This window comes from Colletotrichum truncatum (assembly GCF_014235925.2).
Source record: "Colletotrichum truncatum strain CMES1059 chromosome Unknown Contig_0004, whole genome shotgun sequence".
NCBI lineage: Eukaryota > Fungi > Ascomycota > Sordariomycetes > Glomerellales > Glomerellaceae > Colletotrichum > Colletotrichum truncatum.
Genome location: NW_027222401.1, coordinates 1307821 through 1327311, shown reverse-complemented (window position 1 = coordinate 1327311; position 19491 = coordinate 1307821). Strand labels below are relative to the sequence as shown.

The 19491-nt window shown below is 53.0% G+C and overlaps 4 protein-coding genes across 4 annotated transcripts; 1 reads left to right on the top strand and 3 right to left on the bottom strand.

The window, feature by feature from the left end:
• Positions 1-2687: 2687 nt before the first annotated feature.
• On the bottom strand, positions 2688-4804 carry CTRU02_207161 (2-isopropylmalate synthase; the record flags this gene model as incomplete). Its single annotated transcript, XM_070204845.1, has 4 exons — positions 2688-2846; positions 2914-4491; positions 4567-4711; positions 4797-4804. 4 exons carry the CDS (start codon positions 4802-4804, stop codon positions 2688-2690), a joined length of 1890 nt encoding a protein of 629 aa, XP_070061378.1.
• Positions 4805-7949: 3145 nt separating this feature from the next.
• CTRU02_207160 (ferric reductase like transmembrane component) lies at positions 7950-9830 on the bottom strand (the record flags this gene model as incomplete). Its single annotated transcript, XM_036719456.1, has 1 exon — positions 7950-9830. One exon carries the CDS (start codon positions 9828-9830, stop codon positions 7950-7952), a length of 1881 nt encoding a protein of 626 aa, XP_036589163.1.
• A 6523-nt stretch (positions 9831-16353) lies between these two features.
• Positions 16354-17096, top strand: CTRU02_207159 (MICOS complex subunit mic19; the record flags this gene model as incomplete). The annotated part of the gene is made up of 3 exons (XM_036719457.1): positions 16354-16409; positions 16492-16549; positions 16719-17096. The coding sequence occupies 3 exons, from the start codon at positions 16354-16356 to the stop codon at positions 17094-17096; spliced, it is 492 nt and encodes a 163-aa protein (XP_036589164.1).
• A 236-nt stretch (positions 17097-17332) lies between these two features.
• On the bottom strand, positions 17333-18569 carry CTRU02_207158 (tRNA wybutosine-synthesizing protein; the record flags this gene model as incomplete). Its single annotated transcript, XM_036719458.1, has 2 exons — positions 17333-17854; positions 18006-18569. 2 exons carry the CDS (start codon positions 18567-18569, stop codon positions 17333-17335), a joined length of 1086 nt encoding a protein of 361 aa, XP_036589165.1.
• Positions 18570-19491: the final 922 nt, after the last annotated feature.

Here is a 19491-nt window from a genome sequence, read left to right as displayed (position 1 = left end):
GATTGCCGCTCAAAATGAAATGTAGCAGGAGGTGTAACGCCGAACCAGTACCAGTTTTGGGAGGTAGCAGGACAGGTTCGGAGGGGGGGCTCTCGTTGACAGGTTGCACGTGTCAGGAGGTGGGAGAAAAGGGTTCAAGGCACGGCACCTTAGGGTCAGTACGGGAGACGCGGGGTGGTTGTTTTGCGGCGGCGGTCTAGACGAGGGAGGTTCAGAGTTCGCGCGGTGAGGCGGGTGCCGGCCAGGGTGGTGTGTATGGTGTGTTTTTGTTGGTAGAGAGTGAGTGGGAGAGAGGAGGGGGGAAAATAAGAGACTGAACGACGGAGAGATAGAGAGAGGGAGAGAATTCGCTCTGTGGTATCCGTATTAAAACAAGTCTTCTAGGACTGAGTGACTGGCGACTAACGACGACACGGCTTGGTGTCTTGGGGTAAAGTCGGGAAAGAAATTAGAGGTGCGTACCGTTAAAGGAAGAAATTGGTCGCAACAACAACAGACGGGAAGAGTTGTGAGTAATGTAAGGATTTTTTTTCTTTGGGGGGTTTTTTTTGGGTGGAAGAGGAGAAAAAATAATAAGGAGCGGGACCTGTCGAGGTTGTTGACGATCGGAGAGAGGTGAGAGAGTAAGTGGGAGAGCTGCGCCAGTGACCCGTTTTCCTTCTAGTAGCTAGGTTTTGCGGGAGATACACCAGTGGCACCCAGTGTAGCGGCGGGCAGTAGCGAAGGCGGGAAGAGCAGCGGAAGGCTGTGGTAGGCTGTGGTAGGCTGTGGTCGTGCTGCTAATGTTGTTCTTGGTAGTGGTCCTCTAGGCTGCAACAGATACCCCAAACCTGGTACTAACTGTGGTGGGCTGGAAGGTGCGGTGACTCTCCAGGTACCGTCTAGGAAAGATGCGGGCAGACGAACGACTCACCCGCTTCCACTCTCACCATGGACAGTGCAGACAGCCAGGTAGGCAGTTGCCTCTTGAGGGCACCAATCCAATACAGTGCGTCGTTTTGCTCCCCCCCTGGAAGTAACCGAACCGCCACTTCCAACAGTGTCCGAAAAGTACGTCTCGTACTAAAAGAAAAGTGGGCGACACAGAAAAGGGCGTTAAATGAGTGTGGGGAAGCATACAGGTTCTGATGCAAAAAGGAAAAAAAGAAAAGAAAAAAAAAAGCCCAAGGAGGGGCTGCTTCTGTCTGCTTCCACAGATAGCCTACCTATTATGGTATATTGTTTTGGCATGTGCGGGATTGCACTACACCTCGACAAGGAGTGTTTGACAAGACTCTCTACACTTTCAGAAAATGCCTCTTTTTCTGTCTTCCTTCTCTTTCACGTCACGTTTTTATTGCTACTGTCTGATTTTTCTGCAGAGTAGAGCCGGTGATGTAAACAGGCTGTGGGAGTGTAAAATGATGGATGCGGGACATTGTTTGTTCCTTTCCTATTGCAGCCATACCCTTCAACACTGTGTACGTACCAATTAGGTACGTATACGAGATCCTGATAGACTGCCCCTGTGCTACCCTCTCATCAGAAGATACCTTGAATCCAGCACTCCACATCACTCGTATCTATGTATCTTTTTCTGCCGTCTTAGCTTCCCAAAAGTACAGCTTCTTCCCCACCACATTCATTTCGCCCACCAGACAGTGAGGCTAACCCCAACGGTACCATCAACCCCACAAAGGGGGGGGAAGACAGAAGCAGAAAGACTACACAATTCAGTGTGTTCAGGGCTGCAGCTGTTGTCATGGTTGCTAGGCTGTCGTTGCTGTCTCGGCGCAGGACGCAGAAACAGATGCATGCATAAAAAACTTTACGTTGTGTCTTCGACAGACAGAGGGGACTAAAAAGGGCTTAATTTTCAAATGCGCAGGCGTAACCGCAATCCGAGGAAGAAAAGAAAAAAAAAAGACAAAAATTGCCCCTCGTTTCGTCACGAGGCAAAGGCTCGTCTCAACCACCGCACCTATCACCCCCTCTTCCGTCATCTTGGTCCGTGGACAAGCACACAAACAAGGAGATAGGCTGGCATTTAAGACGAGCAAGCCTGGCTCTGGTTCTGGCCCTGCCCTGTGCCTCCCGCCTTACCCTACCCAGGACAGCGAGTAAGTGTGCGTAAGGCTGCTGCTGTCTGCGTGTAATACCCGTGTGCCTACCTAATTTTTGATTTTATTTTTTCCCCCTCTCCTGAGGGGTTCCAGTGGGTGACAGCATCCGAGCCCCCGAGTCAGACGTCATCCCTTTCCCACACAGCCGGATTCGACCGGACTTTCTTCAATTGCCTTACCAAAATGCCTACCACCATTCTGTCACATACGCACAAACCACCGTTACTGGGCTAAGACATGCTTCAAAGCCATATGCCGTTCCAAATGTGTGCACTTATCCAGAGATGACTCATACCGACTTTGACCATTTCTGATTCGTTCATTCCAATGAGACATACCGTTCAAAACATACAAAATGAAAACGGGCCAGCAAAGACCCTTTAATACGACGGCCTTTCAGATTGATGAAAATGCAAAACCCCCCTGTTTTCCAACTCGACGGGCCGAAGAGTTGACCGCCCACACCCGCCTTAGGCCATGATCCCCTTTTTGAAATGTCACTGAAAATGCGACTCAAACCAAACTTTTGTCCATCAACTCATCTCCATGCCAGGTGTGCACCGTATATGCTATCCAAATCTCCTCTTACATGCCGTTCGCCTTCTCCTCGAGAACCGAGATAACGCTCGGCGTCTCTTGAGGCGCACCGTTGGTTCCGTTCGCTCCGAGGTCCAGCTCTTGACTAAGAGATCTGGTCGGGATAGGCTTGGCAAGGATGGGGCTACCGGGGCGGCTACCAACAAACTGTAATACATGTGTTAGCAATGATATTTTATGGAGGGATAGCTGGTGAAGGTATTTTGGCACTTACGTTGCTGGCAGCACTCAGGAGAGCAATCAGAGAACTCTGAACCACATCCTCATGAATGCCGATACCCCAGTACTTTTGCTTGGTGCCCGTGGCAGTGCACTCAATGTACGTGGCGGCCTTGACGTCGCGACCAGCACCGATGGCGTGCTCCTTGTAGTCCTCGACATCGAGGTTAACACCGACGCTCTTAAGGCCGTTGGCCAAGCTGGAAATAGGACCGTTGCCGCGTCCGCGCAGCTTGTATTCCTTTCCGTCGATGGCGACGACTCCCTCGAACACTCTCTTGAGGTTCTTGGTGTCTTGCGTCTTGCCAGGCGCGGGGGGCGCGGGGCTCTGCGAGCGATCGGGAGTGATGCTGTAGTCCACAATAGTGAAGCGGGGGTTCTCCCGGAGGTAGTACGTCTGCTCAAACAGATCGGTGATCTCGTCTGACAGCAGCTCGCGGCCGAGCTGGTCAGCCTTGTCTTGCACGACCTTGGAGAAGGCCACCTGCAGACCACGGGGGAGGTCGAGCTGCAGTTTGCGCAAGATGATCCAGGCGGCGCCGCCCTTGCCGCTCTGGGAGTTGACACGGATGATGGCCTCGTACGTGCGGCCAATGTCGGTGGGGTCGAGGGGCAGGTAGGGGATCTGCCAGCGGTCCTCGTTCTTCTTGCCCTCCTGATCGCGGACCTGGAAGCCCTTCTTGATGGCGTCTTGGTGGGAGCCCGAGAAGGCACAGACGACGAGGGATCCGCCGTAGGGAGCACGCGGGTGTACGGGGATCTTGTTGCAGACCTCAACCATGTCGATAACGCGGTTGATGTCGGAGAAGTCCACGTTCGGGTGGACGCCTTGAGTGTACAGGTTCAGGCCGAGGGTGACGAGGTCGACGTTACCCGTACGCTCACCGTTGCCGAAGAGGCAGCCCTCGACTCTGTCAGCACCAGCCATCTGCGCGAGTTCAGCGGCGGCAACAGCGCAGCCACGGTCGTTGTGAGGGTGCAGGGAAACGGCGATCTTCTCACGCTCCGTAACGTTTCTGCAGAAGTACTCGATCTGGTCGGCGTAGACGTTGGGGGTGGACATTTCGACGGTGGCGGGCAAGTTGAAGATGATAGGGACCTCGGCGGTGGGCTCCCAGGCGGCCTTGACGGCCTCGCAGATGCGGACGACGAACTCTGGAGAGGTATCGGAGAAGGTCTCAGGAGAGAACTCGAACTGCCAGTTGGTTCCGGACTGGGATGGGTCGTCCTTAGTCAAGGAGCGGACGAGCTTGGCGCAACGGACGGCGAGCTCAACGCTCTCGTCCTCGGTGAAGCCAAAGACTACCCTGCGGAAGCACTCGCTCGTGGCGAGGTAGATGTGGATGATGGCGTTCTTGGCACCCTTCATGGCCTCTACTGTCCTCTTGATGAGGTCCTCGCGGCATGGGGAGAGAACTTGAAGGTATACGTCGTCGGGGACGGCGCCGGGGGTCTCAATGAGGCGGCGGGTGAAGTCGAAGTCGGTTTGCGAGGCCGAGGGGAAGGAAACCTCGATTTCCTTGTAACCCAACTCGCAAAGCATCTTGAAGTAGCGCCATTTCTCGTCACCGTTCTGTATTTGAGACACGGTATTAGTAAATGGTGCTCTCTTTCGGTAAAAACAGAAAAAAAATCGGAATCAACGTGCCATTGGGTCAACCAAGCTTTGGTTGCCATCACGCAAATCCGTCGACAGCCATCTTGGGGCTTTTGTGATGGTCTTTGAGGGCCATTGGCGGTCAGGGAGGTTGAGGGGAGGGAAGGGCTTGTATTTTGTCGAGGGATCCTTGAGCCTGTAGACAAAGAAATGTCAGCTATGTCTTGCTCCTCGAAATCCGTTTTGTGATGTGTCGTTTGGGCGTCCATTGAGTCACCTACATCGGCATTTTGGGCTGGTGCGGGGCAGATTCGTGGAGGTGTAAGTAGAGCGGATCTATTCCGGGTGCGACAGCGTCACAATGGGTGTAAGAGTAAAAGAAGGCTGACCTGCTATGGAGGGAGAGTAAGAGAACCAAGCAGGAAGAGGGTATTTGTAGATGGTCGTCAGAAGGAAAAGATCACAGTCAAGGGGAGAAGGGATAGATTGAGTCACAAGGTTCGCAGTCGCAAAAGAGACGGGACTACGAAGACGCAGTGAGTTGACGGGTAGCCCACTCTTGGTTTTTCCCCTCCACCAAAATCGGCAGCCATAGGGGGTACGTACACTCTACACTCCAGTGTACATGAACATCTTTACCCCGTCTATTCTACTTGATGGAACTCGCAGCAAGCAATCATTTAAACGGTAACGCGCAGGCAAGGCCCCAGTTGTTCTCAGCGCTTCATTATACTACTAGTACACTGATTATTCTGCTTGTTGGCCGGGGAAAAAAGAGACTGGCCACAATGAAGCCGGTTGACGGCGTACAAGATGATGCCATATGTAAAAATGAGTACCGCCACCCAATCCCATCTCCCGTAATGGTTGCCGTAAGGGCAGCTGCAGGAGCATTCCAATAGAACTTGACCGGCAGTCAAAATATTTTTTTTTCACCTTTTTTTTTTTCCCTTGTCCCTCCTCGTCCTTCTCCAAATTCAATGTCACAGGGTGGGGGCAGGTCCGAGTCCCCCCGTCCCCACCCCGCGCGCCCTATAGGAGTAACATACAACAGACTTGATTGGCCGATGTCGCACACTGGCCGACATTGATGGCGGGGTTGCACTGGTCTTCCAATCGCACCACCACCACACCTACTAACCCGTCCTCGCCTTGCTTTTTTTTTTTTTTTTTTTCCCTTCCTAATAGGCGGCTGGAGCGAGAGCAGTGAGGGGCAATAGAAGGGGTCTCCCTTCCAATCCTCAAACCGCCATTCAATTTGCAGCCAATGGATGATTATCATTCCGGCCTCTCCTCAGCTTTCATCCCCTAAACCGCAGCAACTTCGTCTCCAGCGCATGACCACCATCTGACGTACAAGATGTTGAACTGACTCAGCAGCAAGGGAATTGCCCGAGAACCAGCAATGGCTTAGTCACATAAATCCCCCTTCAAGCCGTTCAGAATCCACTCTTACGAATGATGCTATTTCGTAGTGTAGTCTGTTCCCAGTGTTGCTCTGCAAAGTCGTTAATAGGACAACATGGAACAGTCGACTTGGGTATGCCGATTTTAGCCGTGCTAACCTTCCGAACATCGCTCGTCTTCCATCAAGTTTTCCGCGCCCAAATCGTGTAAAGATTTCACGACGGACTTATCAAGAGCCCCGGGAGGGTCGGCGGTGGGTACTGCCCCCTGCTTAACCCCCGATGACCGGCCGGATAGTCTCGCAACATCGTGGGTCCCCCATTGCGGACGACAACGTCAGTCATCCAAGCCTCGACACAACAATATCGTCCACCCCCACGGTCAATGAGACTTGGAGACTGATCCAGGGCTCCATCGATCGATCGTTCTTCCAATGGTAACCACCCTATTTGACCGCAGTCTTACCCTTGCATGGCTACCCCGGGGAGAGCCTTGGTTGTAACACCGTTGCTTGCCGCTTCACAAAGCTCAATTCCAACTTCCCGCTACTTTATTCAGCTTGGTAAAATATGGCAAGGATTTTGTATATCCCGATGTCTCGTTTACAAGCCGTTCTGCTCACCGCTTCCATCGCTGGTATGAATTTTGGCATGAATACGGCTTCGTACGTACGCTGAGGCATGACTCACTTGTAGATCAAGATCCCAGACCCACGGGCAGCATACTCTCTCTATAGCAATATCTACACGACAGCTACTAATCAACCGTCAATGTTGCCCACCAGGACCCTGCCGGTATAGACTGGCAATAATTATGACCACGCTATAATTACCACGGACACTCTTAAATGTCTAAATCAGCCTCTAAATGTCCAACAACTTCGCCCTCTTTTTCCATCATTATGTCAACCAGGTTGGAATCCAAGATCAGGCGCTCCAAAACTAACAAGGAGCACAATTCCAAAATCGCCTCATTCGTAACTCTGCTAGTGTTGCAGGAAGAACAACTCCGTCCGCAATCCATGTTTCTCCCGTAAGCGTTTTGTGAGTCACAGATGTCTCAACAATCTACGATCCCATGTTTCTATTAGCCAGCCCCCCTCTTGAGCCAACAAATAGTTTTCCCAACCAGAATTGCCAATCGTTGTCGACAAACCCTGAGCAGCTGCATCGGTTATGTATCTCAATGTAGTTAACATTGACTACAAAAGGGCGTAGAGATGTCATTTCATGCTAGACCCTGGCAGCCGACCTATCCGTGTGTGTATATGCCGGCCGTCTACTCTCTACATCGAAAACGTGTGAGTCACTGCCACATGTTTCGGCCGCCGGGCCGTCCCTTGGTACACGACAACGGGGGCGACAGTTTGTTTACCTTGGCGAAATTCAACAGCCTATTTAACAGTTACATTCAAGTCAGACAAGCTGCAGCATACATACATGAACAGGTCACGAAACAATTCAACAACAACAAGTCTACAATTTGAAGCGTATCACGAGTGGCAAGGGAACCCAAGATTTTGTTCTGAAATGCGATTTAGACGTCTTGTCTATCTTCTATCTTCATGACGGGCGATATGTACAACAGGTACGCACATCAAACCCTCTGCTTTGTCTCGCAGTGGAAGATGTAGTGGGGGATATATACATTCCAACAATTAGACAAAAGACCCAGAAAAGGGAAGAAAAAAAAGAGAGGAGGAATGTTTGAGGGTGAAGGGACGGGTAGATCCCACCATTCTCCTTCCTCAGTCCCAAAAACCCTCCGATGCAAAGAAGCGTTGGTATAAGAAATATGTACAGCGTAAGAAAATGAGCCCATTATGACAAGGGATCGGCCGTGAAAAGTGTCGTGCATGTCGGAACATACAGAAGCCACGAGATGGAAAATTAAAACACCGCTTTTGTCCCCTTCTTTATAAAAAAAAGTCGCTTGGTACCGTTGACGCCCAAACCAAAGATGATCATTTCCTCTTTCGGTCATGTTTTTTTTTCTGTTTTCGTGCGAAAGGATGGATGGAGATGAGTTTACCATGTGAAACTCTCCTCGACAAAATCAACCACCGTGCCCTCATCTTGCACAACTCTCACAGCCGACCGCACATCGTCAGCCAGAGCACCTGGTCCGCAAACTGTAACACACATGGCACCCAGCTGCTCCTGAACCTCGCGCTTCATGAGAAGCGGGATATTGGGGCGTCCAGGGAACATCTGGACTGTTGTCGATGCCGACACAATCTGCTGGGAGTTTTGGGGCCGGGTGATGTAGAGCTGGATGCGGAGGATGTCCTTGCGGTTCGGCAGGCGAAGCACCGTGTCCATCCAGGGGCGGACCCATTCGAGGGCCTCGTAATCGCGAACGATCCAGACGAGGGTGATGCGGCGGGTGGCCACACTGCCGTTGTTGTAGCCGTCGATGAGGGGCTTGAGGTAAGAGATCTGATGGGTGATGCCGGTGGCTCCTGCGAAAAGGACGGCGTGGCCGTATGAGTCAAGAGAGTGGTGGCCGGCATAGGGACCTTCCATACAGGCCTTCATGCGGATGGCACGGTCTCCGCTCTGACGGGCGACGTTGTACAGGTCACGCGTGAAGCCCTTGTGGGCGCCAATGATGAAGGAGATCGAGGTGGTGGTGTGCTTCTTGTCGATGGCGGTCAGGGTGATCTTCTCCTCGTCAAGGGGCAGGGAGCGATGATCGGGGATGTGCTCGACCCAAGCGACGGAGAAAGGATGACAGTCCCAGGGGCGGATGTCCTTGAAGCGCAGGTAGGCGTGGGTGCCAGGCTTGACGTCGACGTAGCGCGGGAGGTTGATGGTGACACGAGTGCACTCACCGGGGACAGCCTCGATGATAGCGTCGCTGACGCCGCGGTCAGACCAGTTCAGGTAAGCAACGCGGACAATGCGAGCCATGCGCTCAAGGAACCAGAGGATGAAGATGGCAATCATCCAGGGAAGCTGGGGAAGACCACCGGGAAGACCGGCAACGGCGCAGTGGATGTAGGTCATCAGGAAGATGAAGAAGGCGAGGATGATGTGGACGTTGAGGAAGATCTCGTAGAAAGCGTGGCGAACCGGCGAGAAAGACAGGATCATGATAACCGCAAGGGCGATGGTGCCGGCCATACCGGAGCCGATGAAGAGCTCGTTCGACATTCTATACCAAACGCCCTCCCATCCGCTGTCAGCAACCTGGACGATGAGCCAGGCAATGGTGTGAATAATGGCCTCGATGACGGACATGCGACCGACCCATCGGTGAAGGAGATTATACGTGTCGAAGCTGACATGCAGCCAACCGATGAGTGGGTTGTTGCGGCCGGCCAAGATGATGAGCGGCACCATGTTGACGACGGAGAGGGTTCCGGAGCGGCCACGGAGCTCCGCACAGAAGGAGTAGATGTTCTTGTTCTCCCAGTTGAGGAAGAACATGTAGACGATGTTGCTGGCCAGGTAGAAGAAGAGGATGAGAGAGTGCATGCGCGAGGGCAGGGTGCCGATGCCGAGGTTCGAGAGCTTGATTTCCTTGTTGTGACGCTTGTTCCACAGAGGAGCATACATGAGGTGCTTCTTCAAGCTGGGCATCCACTTCCATTGGGCGACCTTCCAGTAATGCTGTCTCTCGCCCTCGATGTTCATGGCCGAGACGTGACGGAGTTGGGCCCAGAGGATGCGACCTATCGTAATGACGAGAACGAGAATGGCCATGCCGCCAAAACTAGCCCAGAGCATGTCCTTGAACAGCATGTTGACGGGTTGGTTAACACCGTCGAGGTTGGAGTGGTAGGGGGAGATGGTTGAGGTGGCCGAGGGCTCCTCGGTGCCATGTTCGGCATGAGCACGTTCGAGGAGGACCTTGGTGGGGATAAGATCCGCCAGGCCGGCGAGCCTGCGCCGGTGAAAATCCATTTTAGACTGATTTTCTGTCGTTTGCTGTAGATGAAATTCAAAGTCGAGGTGTGGATGGTGAAGGAGGGTATATGGATGTTCCCAAGTAAAGACTGGTCTGGATGTGCCAGGGGTGGCTCCAATCGGGTTCAGGGTTCTTTGGTGATAACCGCGAGGTCAAAGTATAGGCAGGTTCCGTAGAATGGTTGCGGATTTGCTAGAATCGTCCGGCAAAATGGAAAGTGAGAGTGAGAAGAGGCGCACTGTTATTGAGAATCAAGGCCAAGGTACAATGTCATTGTGCGGTGACGATAGAATCAGTGACAAAGAAAGGATCGGGATACAGTCAGCCTGTTCCGAAGCAATGAAGTCTTTGTGAGGTACCGACACAGTGTCGAAGATGGCGTGGGGTGAGTTGGCGCAGTTTGCGTGACGAAAGAATGCAACCAACCTCGGAATGAGGTAGTGGTACCGATGCTGCGGGTGACTGACGATATGTCGGGTCAGGCAACGTCGAGGTGCAGGTAAAGCGGTCGAGATCCTCGTGCTGATCTTTTTCCTCCACACGGCAGAGCAAAGCCAGGGGTGGTTGAAAGGTGCGGTGGGAGTGCTGGCGATCCCAACAAAGCTAGGACGATCTGAATCTGGCCGAGCAAGAAGCCGGTTCGACGGGAATCACACAGGTGTAATCGAAGGTGCGGTGAAGGCCTAAGCGGGCACCAAATGAGTTTCCGGGCTCGGTGGCTGTGGTATATTGACGTATTAGGAAGGGAAGGAGCGACGTCAATATATTAATGCGTCTCTCAGCTGGCCCTTCGCAAGGTCTCGTGCCGCGTCCTTTTGGGAATCTAGAAAACCGGAATCCTCGTGTTGTGGGGAACCCAGAAAAAACGAGTGAATGAAGGATATCGGTGGTCCTTCTTTGGAAAACAGCAACAACAGAAGGTCTGTTCAAGTTTGTCCACAGACGAATAAAGTGGAACAAGATGGGCTAGACGGTCGACCGTTAAGCCTTTTTTCCTTGGTGTCTTGGAGAAAGTCGCTATGTGGCGTTGTGGTGTCTTGGGAATGGGATAAAAATAAAAACGAGTGTGTACCGCCGCTGACGGGAGTTTCTCAAGAAAAAAGAATGGAAAGAACGAGCGAAAATTGTTCTACTTCGGGAAAGAAGGTGAACAATTTGCAGGTTCAGATTTGCGCGTGGCAAGTTCAACTAGTGAACCTCACGAGACTTTTGGGGGGGTGGTAAAAAAGTGAAGCGAAAATAAAGGCGTGTGTTGAGAAAGGAGGTGAGGTGCAGGAAGGCACAACTGAGTGGTGTAAGTTCCTGAGTGAGGTCGGGGGTGTCGGGGTCGCGGCCGTTGTTTCCGTCCTATATGGGTACTTTGGTGGGTGTATCGCTGTATTTTTGGTAGTGCAAATGACCGGGAAGTGAATCAAACGGTTTCTTCTCGGTGCTCGGCTCCAGAAAATGATGACCACGCAAGCTAATCAGACTGTCCCAGCCTCTTTCCTTTCAAAGAATCTCGAAGAAGAAGAAAAAATGGTCGAATTCCAAAAAAAAAAATCCAGCAAGCTGGTCTGGCCAGAAAAAAGAGTCAAAAAGAGTCAGCAGTGACGACAATCCTCGAGGGAAGGAAAAGAGAAACAGAGAGAGGTTGGGATGGGCCAGGCTGCGGCGGCGAGGCTTCTGGGTAGTTTTATGAGAACTGGCTACACAACTCCTGCGTGCCGTGAGAAGGCCGGGGGTCCCACGGTAGCGCCGCCGAGAGGTCTCCCCTCTCCTCTTAGCCTTGAGGCTTCTGGCCCTCTCTGGTCTCCTCTTTGGGGGACCTGGACTGGCGTTGCTGCTGCTTGCTAGCCAAGGGTGACAAGGTGCATTCCCCCTGGTGGGTGGCGTGCAAGGGGATGACGGGAATGCTTGGGTCGACTGGGACCATCTATCTGCTCGTAACCTACGAATCGCCGTTGACAGGCCCCATCTTCAGGCCGCCGCTTGTCCTGTTCTGTTCTTTGTCGGGTCCAGTGGTACATCAAGGTCACTGCCATCTCAGCTGGCTCGGCAAGTATCCGTCAGCGTCAGGCTGAGGATGAGAGAATCGTGTCGAGCGGATACGCTACGAAAGAAAAGGCCTAGCAGGGCGTGGCATCTGACGAGAACCAAAGGTACCTGCGTCGGTCTTACATCCGCGGTACGCTAGCCATGTACCCCTTTTTCTCTTTGCGCGGCTATCCGCTGGCCCTACATACGTCCGAATCGTCCGGTCTCCTTGCTCTCTATCACTCATTCGCCTGTGGCAGACAGATTCAGACACGCAGGTTCTTTTGATTGATGGCGGCCAAAAAGGGAAGCACCTTCCAGGGATATCATGAGAGGCCTTTTGTCCATCATGTCAGTCTAATCCTATTCGGATCCTCTTGGTGCTGAAATGGACTCACTGCGCCATGTTCATCGGCCCACGCATCTGTTCCTGCTCGCACCAGAGCCAGCAGATGACCATGGCGGCGAGATGAGATGGATCAAGCAAAGCAAAGCAATTCAAGCAGGGCAGGCAAACGGGGAAACCACCATTCTGCTCCAAGCCTCGAATGGCAGAAAAAGGAGGGGTGAATTACAGGGGGCCCCAACAGGGGTGGCACCTGCAAAGAGCTGCGCACATAGTAGAACGGATACTTCCCGTAACTCTCTCATATTACCTGTATGGGTTTTACTATCAGAACCCTAGGACAGGCACAGGAGGGAGTCGATCCCTGGGTGCCAATCATTGAGATCCAGCGCAGCCGTTCGCTGAGGCTAGAGGGATGTTCCCTGGCCGCTTGGGTTTGCTGATTGCCATGATTTTCATTCGCTTCCCTTGTCTTTGGACACCTTAATTGTACTCAGGGGGTATATTCGTCACAACTTAGCAAACTGTAAATGGGGGCCAAGCATTTGTGTCCATACTCTGGGGATGACGACCGGAATGAACGAGACCGACTCTCGTCTCGAGCGGACTCACCTGCGCTGGATCACCCAACACCATAAAGGGTATCCTCGCCTACAAGTGAAGAAAATTGTTTCTCAGACAGCGAAGGGGGCCAAAGAGAAAGAGGGAGGGGTGGAAAGATCCTGAGCACTCTCCCAAAGGATCAGGAACACGGAGCAGTTGACTGGTTGACTGGCTAGCAGGATGCAGGTGGCTTGCTGAGCGTGCTGGCCGTTGATTTCACCTGGCCGTGTTCCCTGGCCAAACACACAATCTAAATGGCCCAGTGTTTGCCGGGCCTTTTCGCCATTGTCTTGGCCGCTGACTGGTTTGACTGGCCCAGAATCAGCCCGCTTGGTCGGTCCTTACTCCTTCAAAATCGACTGGCTCGCGCTGTGCTACTACATGCTGATTGGGACGAGGACCTAGGCAGCAAAACTGGGCTTGACAGCGAAACCCGCCCAGGGGCTGCGCTATGGTGGGCTAGGAAAGTGACAGGGGAACAGACCGGATGAACAGGGACTGGGGGAGGAGCAGTAACACAGATTGAGCCAATGGCTTAGTGCCAACCGCTGCTACGGTGCCAAGACAGGTAGCCAATCCTCTTTTTTTTCTTTTGCTTCTCGGCCAGTGGACCTACCTGAACACGACAGGCCTTGCACATGGCATGAGTGAGAAGAGGGGATACAACCACCAAACAGATCAAGGAGTCACCGAACAGGTCCCTCTTCTTGGCCGTTTATTTTTTTTCTTTTAATTGGGCCTCGCTGGGCCTCGCTGGGCCTCTCATCCACCGCCTAGCCGCAGGGAACACGTTCACAGGAACCAAAATGGGTGTCCTCCATTGGCTGAGAGGCCTCATCCTAATGGTAAACCCCTTGTGTGGCTGCCATTAGAAATCCATAGGCGAATTGTCTTTGTTTTTTTTCTGCTTGCCTGCTACCCCATGACCGTTGTTATCGCCCAGCCTAGCCAGCCGAAGGCCCCGAAGCGAGAGACATCACAGACCAACTAATTCATCCTTCAGTTTGGGGTCGGTCTTTTGATTGTTTCCATCGTTCGTCCACCCTTTTCGGATGGGGCCCGGTTCCAAGCTGGATCTAGCTGGCCGTGCGAGTTGACCCAAAGACAGAAATCCGTTCGGTCGGGCGCCATGAGGCGAGCGTACCCCAAGATCCTAACCCCCAACCCAAGATATCCGTGCCCAGTCAGTTTCGGCTGCGACGCGCCATACGAGGCGACACTACACTCGATTTTGCGTAGTGCGTCTTGCACCCACAACAGAAGGACCCGAATTCCGATGAGATGTGGAACGGGTGACACAGACATTGTATACTGCGCACATATTCCTCATGAGCCATAAGATGCGCAGATATTAGTGTATCCATCTTTTACCCTCCCGCGGAAAGGGCTGGAAGACACGGCAACGGTACCAAGGTGCCATTGGACTGGATAAACCTGACGTTGCCGCAACGCTCAAAGAGGGGCGAGAAAATCATCAAGAAGCTAGAAATTGTACGTGGGCCACAATGCTAGTATAGAAGCATGTGAATCAGCCCCTCATCTTTCAATCAGGCCGTCCGTCTCAGTCATAATACTCTGCCGTCCCTCTCGGCCGATCGACCCGTGGCATTCATTTGACGACATCTGACGACACTCTGTCGGACGTGGCCGCCCACCCACCCACCTCATCAATGTTCATCTACGTCTTTCATATACCATATCTGGATGATCCCATTTCATCTTGACTTATTCCCTGCCGCCCGAGGGATCACAATCGAACAATCTCCATATGATAACGGTTCATGCTCCGGCCGCCCGTTCGTCATCTGGATCTCCCCTTGACGAAACTATGTCTCATGCTAAAGAAACTATCTTGCCGTCATCGACTACCTTGCCTGCAGTTCGCGGGGTCTGTGTGGCCTGTCCGATCTGTCAAAAGCCCAAGCTCTGTCTTGTATAGAATGCCATGACTCCATCGACGTCAGGCTCCCTTGTCTTCGCTTCGCTCCGAGCGATAGAGTGCTGAAGAAAGGAAGGAAAAAAAAAATTAATGACACAGTGAAAATCCGCAGCTTGGGGGTGAAGATCCGTCAGAGATCTCCACCATAGTACAGCAACCGGCAAGGGATTGCCTACCGCGGTTGATGGGCTTCTCATTCGGTGGCCACAGCCAGGAGCCAGCCGCGGAATTTCTACAGTTGCACAGTGACTTTGATGAATTGCTGCTGGCCTCGGCCGCGAACAAATTGCGGGATGTGATGGTGCAGCCGTGCCCTAGCGGAACCATGCGCTTTGTAAGCTGGGAGTCCCTGGTCAAGCGGCGTCGCGAACAAATAAACCAATCCGGCTGCCCCAACAGCCCTTCTCGGACGCAGATTCCGAAAAGAGCCTTGCCGCCCTTTCGAACCCTCAAGGGTGGAGGGGGCGCATCGTGGACATTATGGGCATCGTGGGCCTCCTCGCAACCGCCTGCCCGGGTCGTCCAGAGTGGCCGCAGCCACGATAATTTGCCCTGGTGAAAGGCGAGCCGCCCAGTCCAGGCTGCGTCGCCCTGGGAGGTACCTGGAAGCCACAGGTGGGCAAAGGTGGGTGAGCGTGCGTGCCAACCCATGAAGTCATTTGCTTGTTCGGTGACCTGTTGTTTCAACGATATTGCAGGCCCCGTCCGCCTCAGGTGAGCGTAGGCAGGTGTGCATGGCATGCATTAGCACCCCTCAATAGCCAACCAAACACGTGCACATGAAGCCGAAAGATTCGGACGGTTCGTGAGATTTCATCCATTTCCTTGTTGGAGTCCGCTCATTTCTCTCCCGCCTTTCCGAGTCTTTCGACTGGTCACCTTCTAGTCCAAGAAGACCTTATCTTGGTTCTACATCTTGTCGTCTCTTGGCACCGTAACAAGCTGAGACTTGGCATATTACCGTCCGTTGGCGGTCGCCTAAGTTCGCTTACGTCTTTGGGATCTTTGGGTGCAAATCCTGGCCTCTTGGATGTTGTTTTTGAAGTGCTTGTCGTAGGACTCGCCGCCGAGATAACCGGACTGTTGAATCTGGTTCCCGTCATGTTGCCGCATTTCCTAAACAACGTAGGCCTTGTGAGACTTAGAGATCACAACTCCGCCCATATTATCGACTTCGATCCTTGAAACAAGATGACGGTGATGAAGTGCGTTGAATAAGTGATAGACGCTAGGGGCGCGGGGGTCACTTACGTGGATGTGGACGTGGACTGCGGGCGGGCAGATCCCCAGTGGTTAGAGAATTAGTGCTGGCTCATTATCAACGAGATCTTCCAGAACTTTACTCGAAGCCGTGGAGTGGGCAGTCGTCAGAGCTGGCTGCCAGCTGTCTCACACCTGGCGGTCATGTTCAGATTTTAAACCCCCTGACAAGATGACATAATGCTGTTTTTCGACAGAATGACTAAGCTTTCCATCACCGCCTTCCTGTCACGTGCACCTCCGGCCTGTCGGAGCTTGCAGCTCGACGACCGCTGGCTATCACGGGTCCGGAAAATTCCATACCATAACGGCCCCAAACATCCAAACCACCTTCGAAGCCATTGAGGCCGCAATCATGGGTGCCAGCGAGTCAAAGCCGTCTTCCAACACGCCCCCACACCTGTGGAAGGCGTAAGTCTGATTCAATTCCTCCCCCCGTGATCCGTCTTGCTGTCATCGGGAATGGCATCATCGGCTAACCATCGCGCAACAGCCCTCCGCCGTCCGGCATCTCTCACGACCTCGTCGAGCACCTGCAGACTAGTCCTGAGGTAATTAATCACCTCCTTCTTCTTCCCTATTTCACCTGTTCAATTCGCCCAGTGGTGCCCAATCGCAATGCAGTTCTCTGTCTCGGCAACCCCCCCTTGCGCGATTTCAAACGAGCACACAACAAACCCGCATAAAACCAGAAGAGGGCTAACCTTTGACCAATTATAGACCGATGCGTCCCGCGCGCAGCTCTCCGAGCTCCAGGTTCAGGCCCGTGTTGCCGAGGAGCTGAAGCGCCTGCAGGCAAAGGAGTCGGAAGCTCTCAAGCTCGCCCACGAAAAGATCGCCGCCGAGGAGAAGCCCGCGCCGGAGGGCCAGCGCAGCCACGAGAGCGTCACGAAGGAGATCGAGGCCCTGCGCACGAAGCTTGCTGAGCGCAAGAAGATCCGTGAGCTCCCCCAGAGCGTGGAGACGGCCCGCAGCGAAGTTGTGCGATGCCTGCGCGAGAACGACCGCCGGCCGCTTGACTGCTGGAAGGAGGTTGAGGCGTTCAAGGAGGAGGTGAAGCGGTTAGAGAAGGGTTGGGTTGAGAAGGTCGTCTCGTAAAAGAAGAACACTTTCGTGATAATAGTTGGGGGGGGGGCGTGCTTTTCTCTCTCTCTCTCTTTCTCTCCCTCTCTGTTTTCCATCTTTTTATTTTATGTTTCTGTGATGGGACTTGGGGAGATGGTGCCTGCTGTAGATGGTATCAGGACAAAGAGACGAGAAAGGTAGTGATGTACAACATGCTGCGAATGGCAAAGATAAGAAAAAGTGTATAGATGGCGAATGAATTGGTCACATCACAGCCCGTGGAGTTCATATTCAGGTAGCTCCGCAGAATCCACTACTGGACTCGTAGCTTGTGTCTTCTGCCGAGCAGCCAGCATTTCTTCCTTTCGCCTTAACCCTTCCGCCTTCTTGCGCTCCCTCCTAGCGGCGGCATCCTCCCACTCCGCACCGCCTTCGCCCAACTTGACCGGCGGCCCCGCAACGGCCTCCTGCAATGCGGTCCGGAACCTCGCGATCCTTGCCGCATTCTCGACAAATCGTTCGTTGGCAATCTCGACCAGGTCTCGCAGGTAGTCTGTCGAGACAGTGCAGTGCCGGGTGGCGTCATCCTCGTCCTCTACGTAGCCTACCAAGGACTCGAGGCCGAGGCCCATGGTCCTGACCCCCACGATGGGAGTCACTGATGATTCATCATCCGGTGACGTGGAGGCTGGGAGCAAGTTGAGGGCACCGCTTTCGCGGAATCCGGCTGCGAGGGCACACTTGAGAAGGAGCTGGGCGTGAGACGGAGATGCTGTAAGGACGTGAAGAATCTGAGAGGGGTGGTCAGTCATGTGAGCAGAGTGCACGTAGCATGTATAAGGTGTGGAAGTGGAACGCCACGGGGTCTAGATATGACTTCACATCTGCATGGGTGTACATGGGTACGTGGACAAATGGTAGGGACGGACAGATTTTACATACCATCGGCTCGAACTTGAAGTGTATAAGCCGTCGTCTCCGCCGCCCAGACTGAGCGCTCCCCGATACTCCGGAGCCCCTCTCCCTGTTCTCCTCAGTCTTGTCCACGAGACCAAGGAAATGCAGTAGGTCAACATTCTCATCGTACAGCCCTGAGACGGGATCATGCGATACGTATAACCATGTGCCGCCGCCACCCTTTCCTCCGGGGCCTGCTATCGTCGTGAGGCCCCCATTGCCAGCGTCCTCAATTTGAGGCTGAGATTGGGGCTCGCCAGCCGTCGGCGTTACATGTGAAGTAACATCTTTGGATGCAGATTTGCGTCCCTCGAGAAAGACGCTCACCCGCCCCGCGCAACTACTCGTCGTTACGAAACCATCCAGGGTGTTGAGCTCGTCAATCAGCTCACGGATGCCGACGTCCACAGACCCCTTGGGGGAGGCATCGGTGTATTCAGCGTCAGGGACGCTAAGCTGCTGCAGGATTTTGTGTTTACGAGCCGTGAACGTGGCGGGAGGGGAGGGCAGTGGCCTCTGCCGCTGCTGCTGTTGTTGCTGCGGCGCCATATTTTCCGCAACTTAGTGTGGGGGGGGGATGGGGGGAAATCGATCACGGGGAAGAGGGAGGGAAAATGCGAGTCTCTCGTTTCGGGTGTTTCTTGAGAAGTCCCGTCTGGGGTGCGTCGGGCTCCGAGCCGTCCTTTGACGTTTTCCCTGTTTTGGTCCCGAGGGTTGGCGTGTAAGTGAGGCCCTAGAGTAACCTGCAGAAAATTGTGTGTGATGGTTGTGTGAGGTACTCCCACCGTGTCATTTGGTGCAGCATGCACTGTGTCCTGTCGGGTTCTGAGCCGGTACCAAGCTTATTTTGCACGCTGTCCTACCCTCCAATACTACTTTACAAGGCCGATAAAGCAGGCCATTTCCCGGTAGAATCAGGCTATCTGAGGGTGCATGTGTTGCGGTTTTAATATACGCTCTAGCTCTGCCAAGGGTGTTGATCGGTGCCTGGGCATGTTTTCTAAGATGGACCTTCATTCGCCCGGCGGCGCCAGATGGCTGGGAACCGGCGGCTGGACCGGTTTTCCAAGTAATTTATATTGATTACATGTGTTCATCTGCTGTGTCTTCCCGGTTTGAACAAAGTTGATAGTTGTCAGAGTGATGGAGGCTGACGTTTGGCATATGTGGGCTAAGTTGTTGATTGTGTGAGCTTAACAGATTGACTAGGTGGTGTCAAAGAAATGAAATCGTTTTCCTGTAGTTTAGGCACCTCGTACTATTGGTTTTGGGCGACATTTGGTTTCTCTTGGAGCTATAATGACATGTTACAATTTTTTCAAACATTCATGGTTGTAGTGTGAATTTGACACTGATATCCACACACTGGTAACATAAAACGATATAATAACAACAATTCTTTCCTCTAAGGTCATATAGTTGACCTGAAAATCATCACGTAAAGTATCTATTCAAATTTGACAGGTTTGAG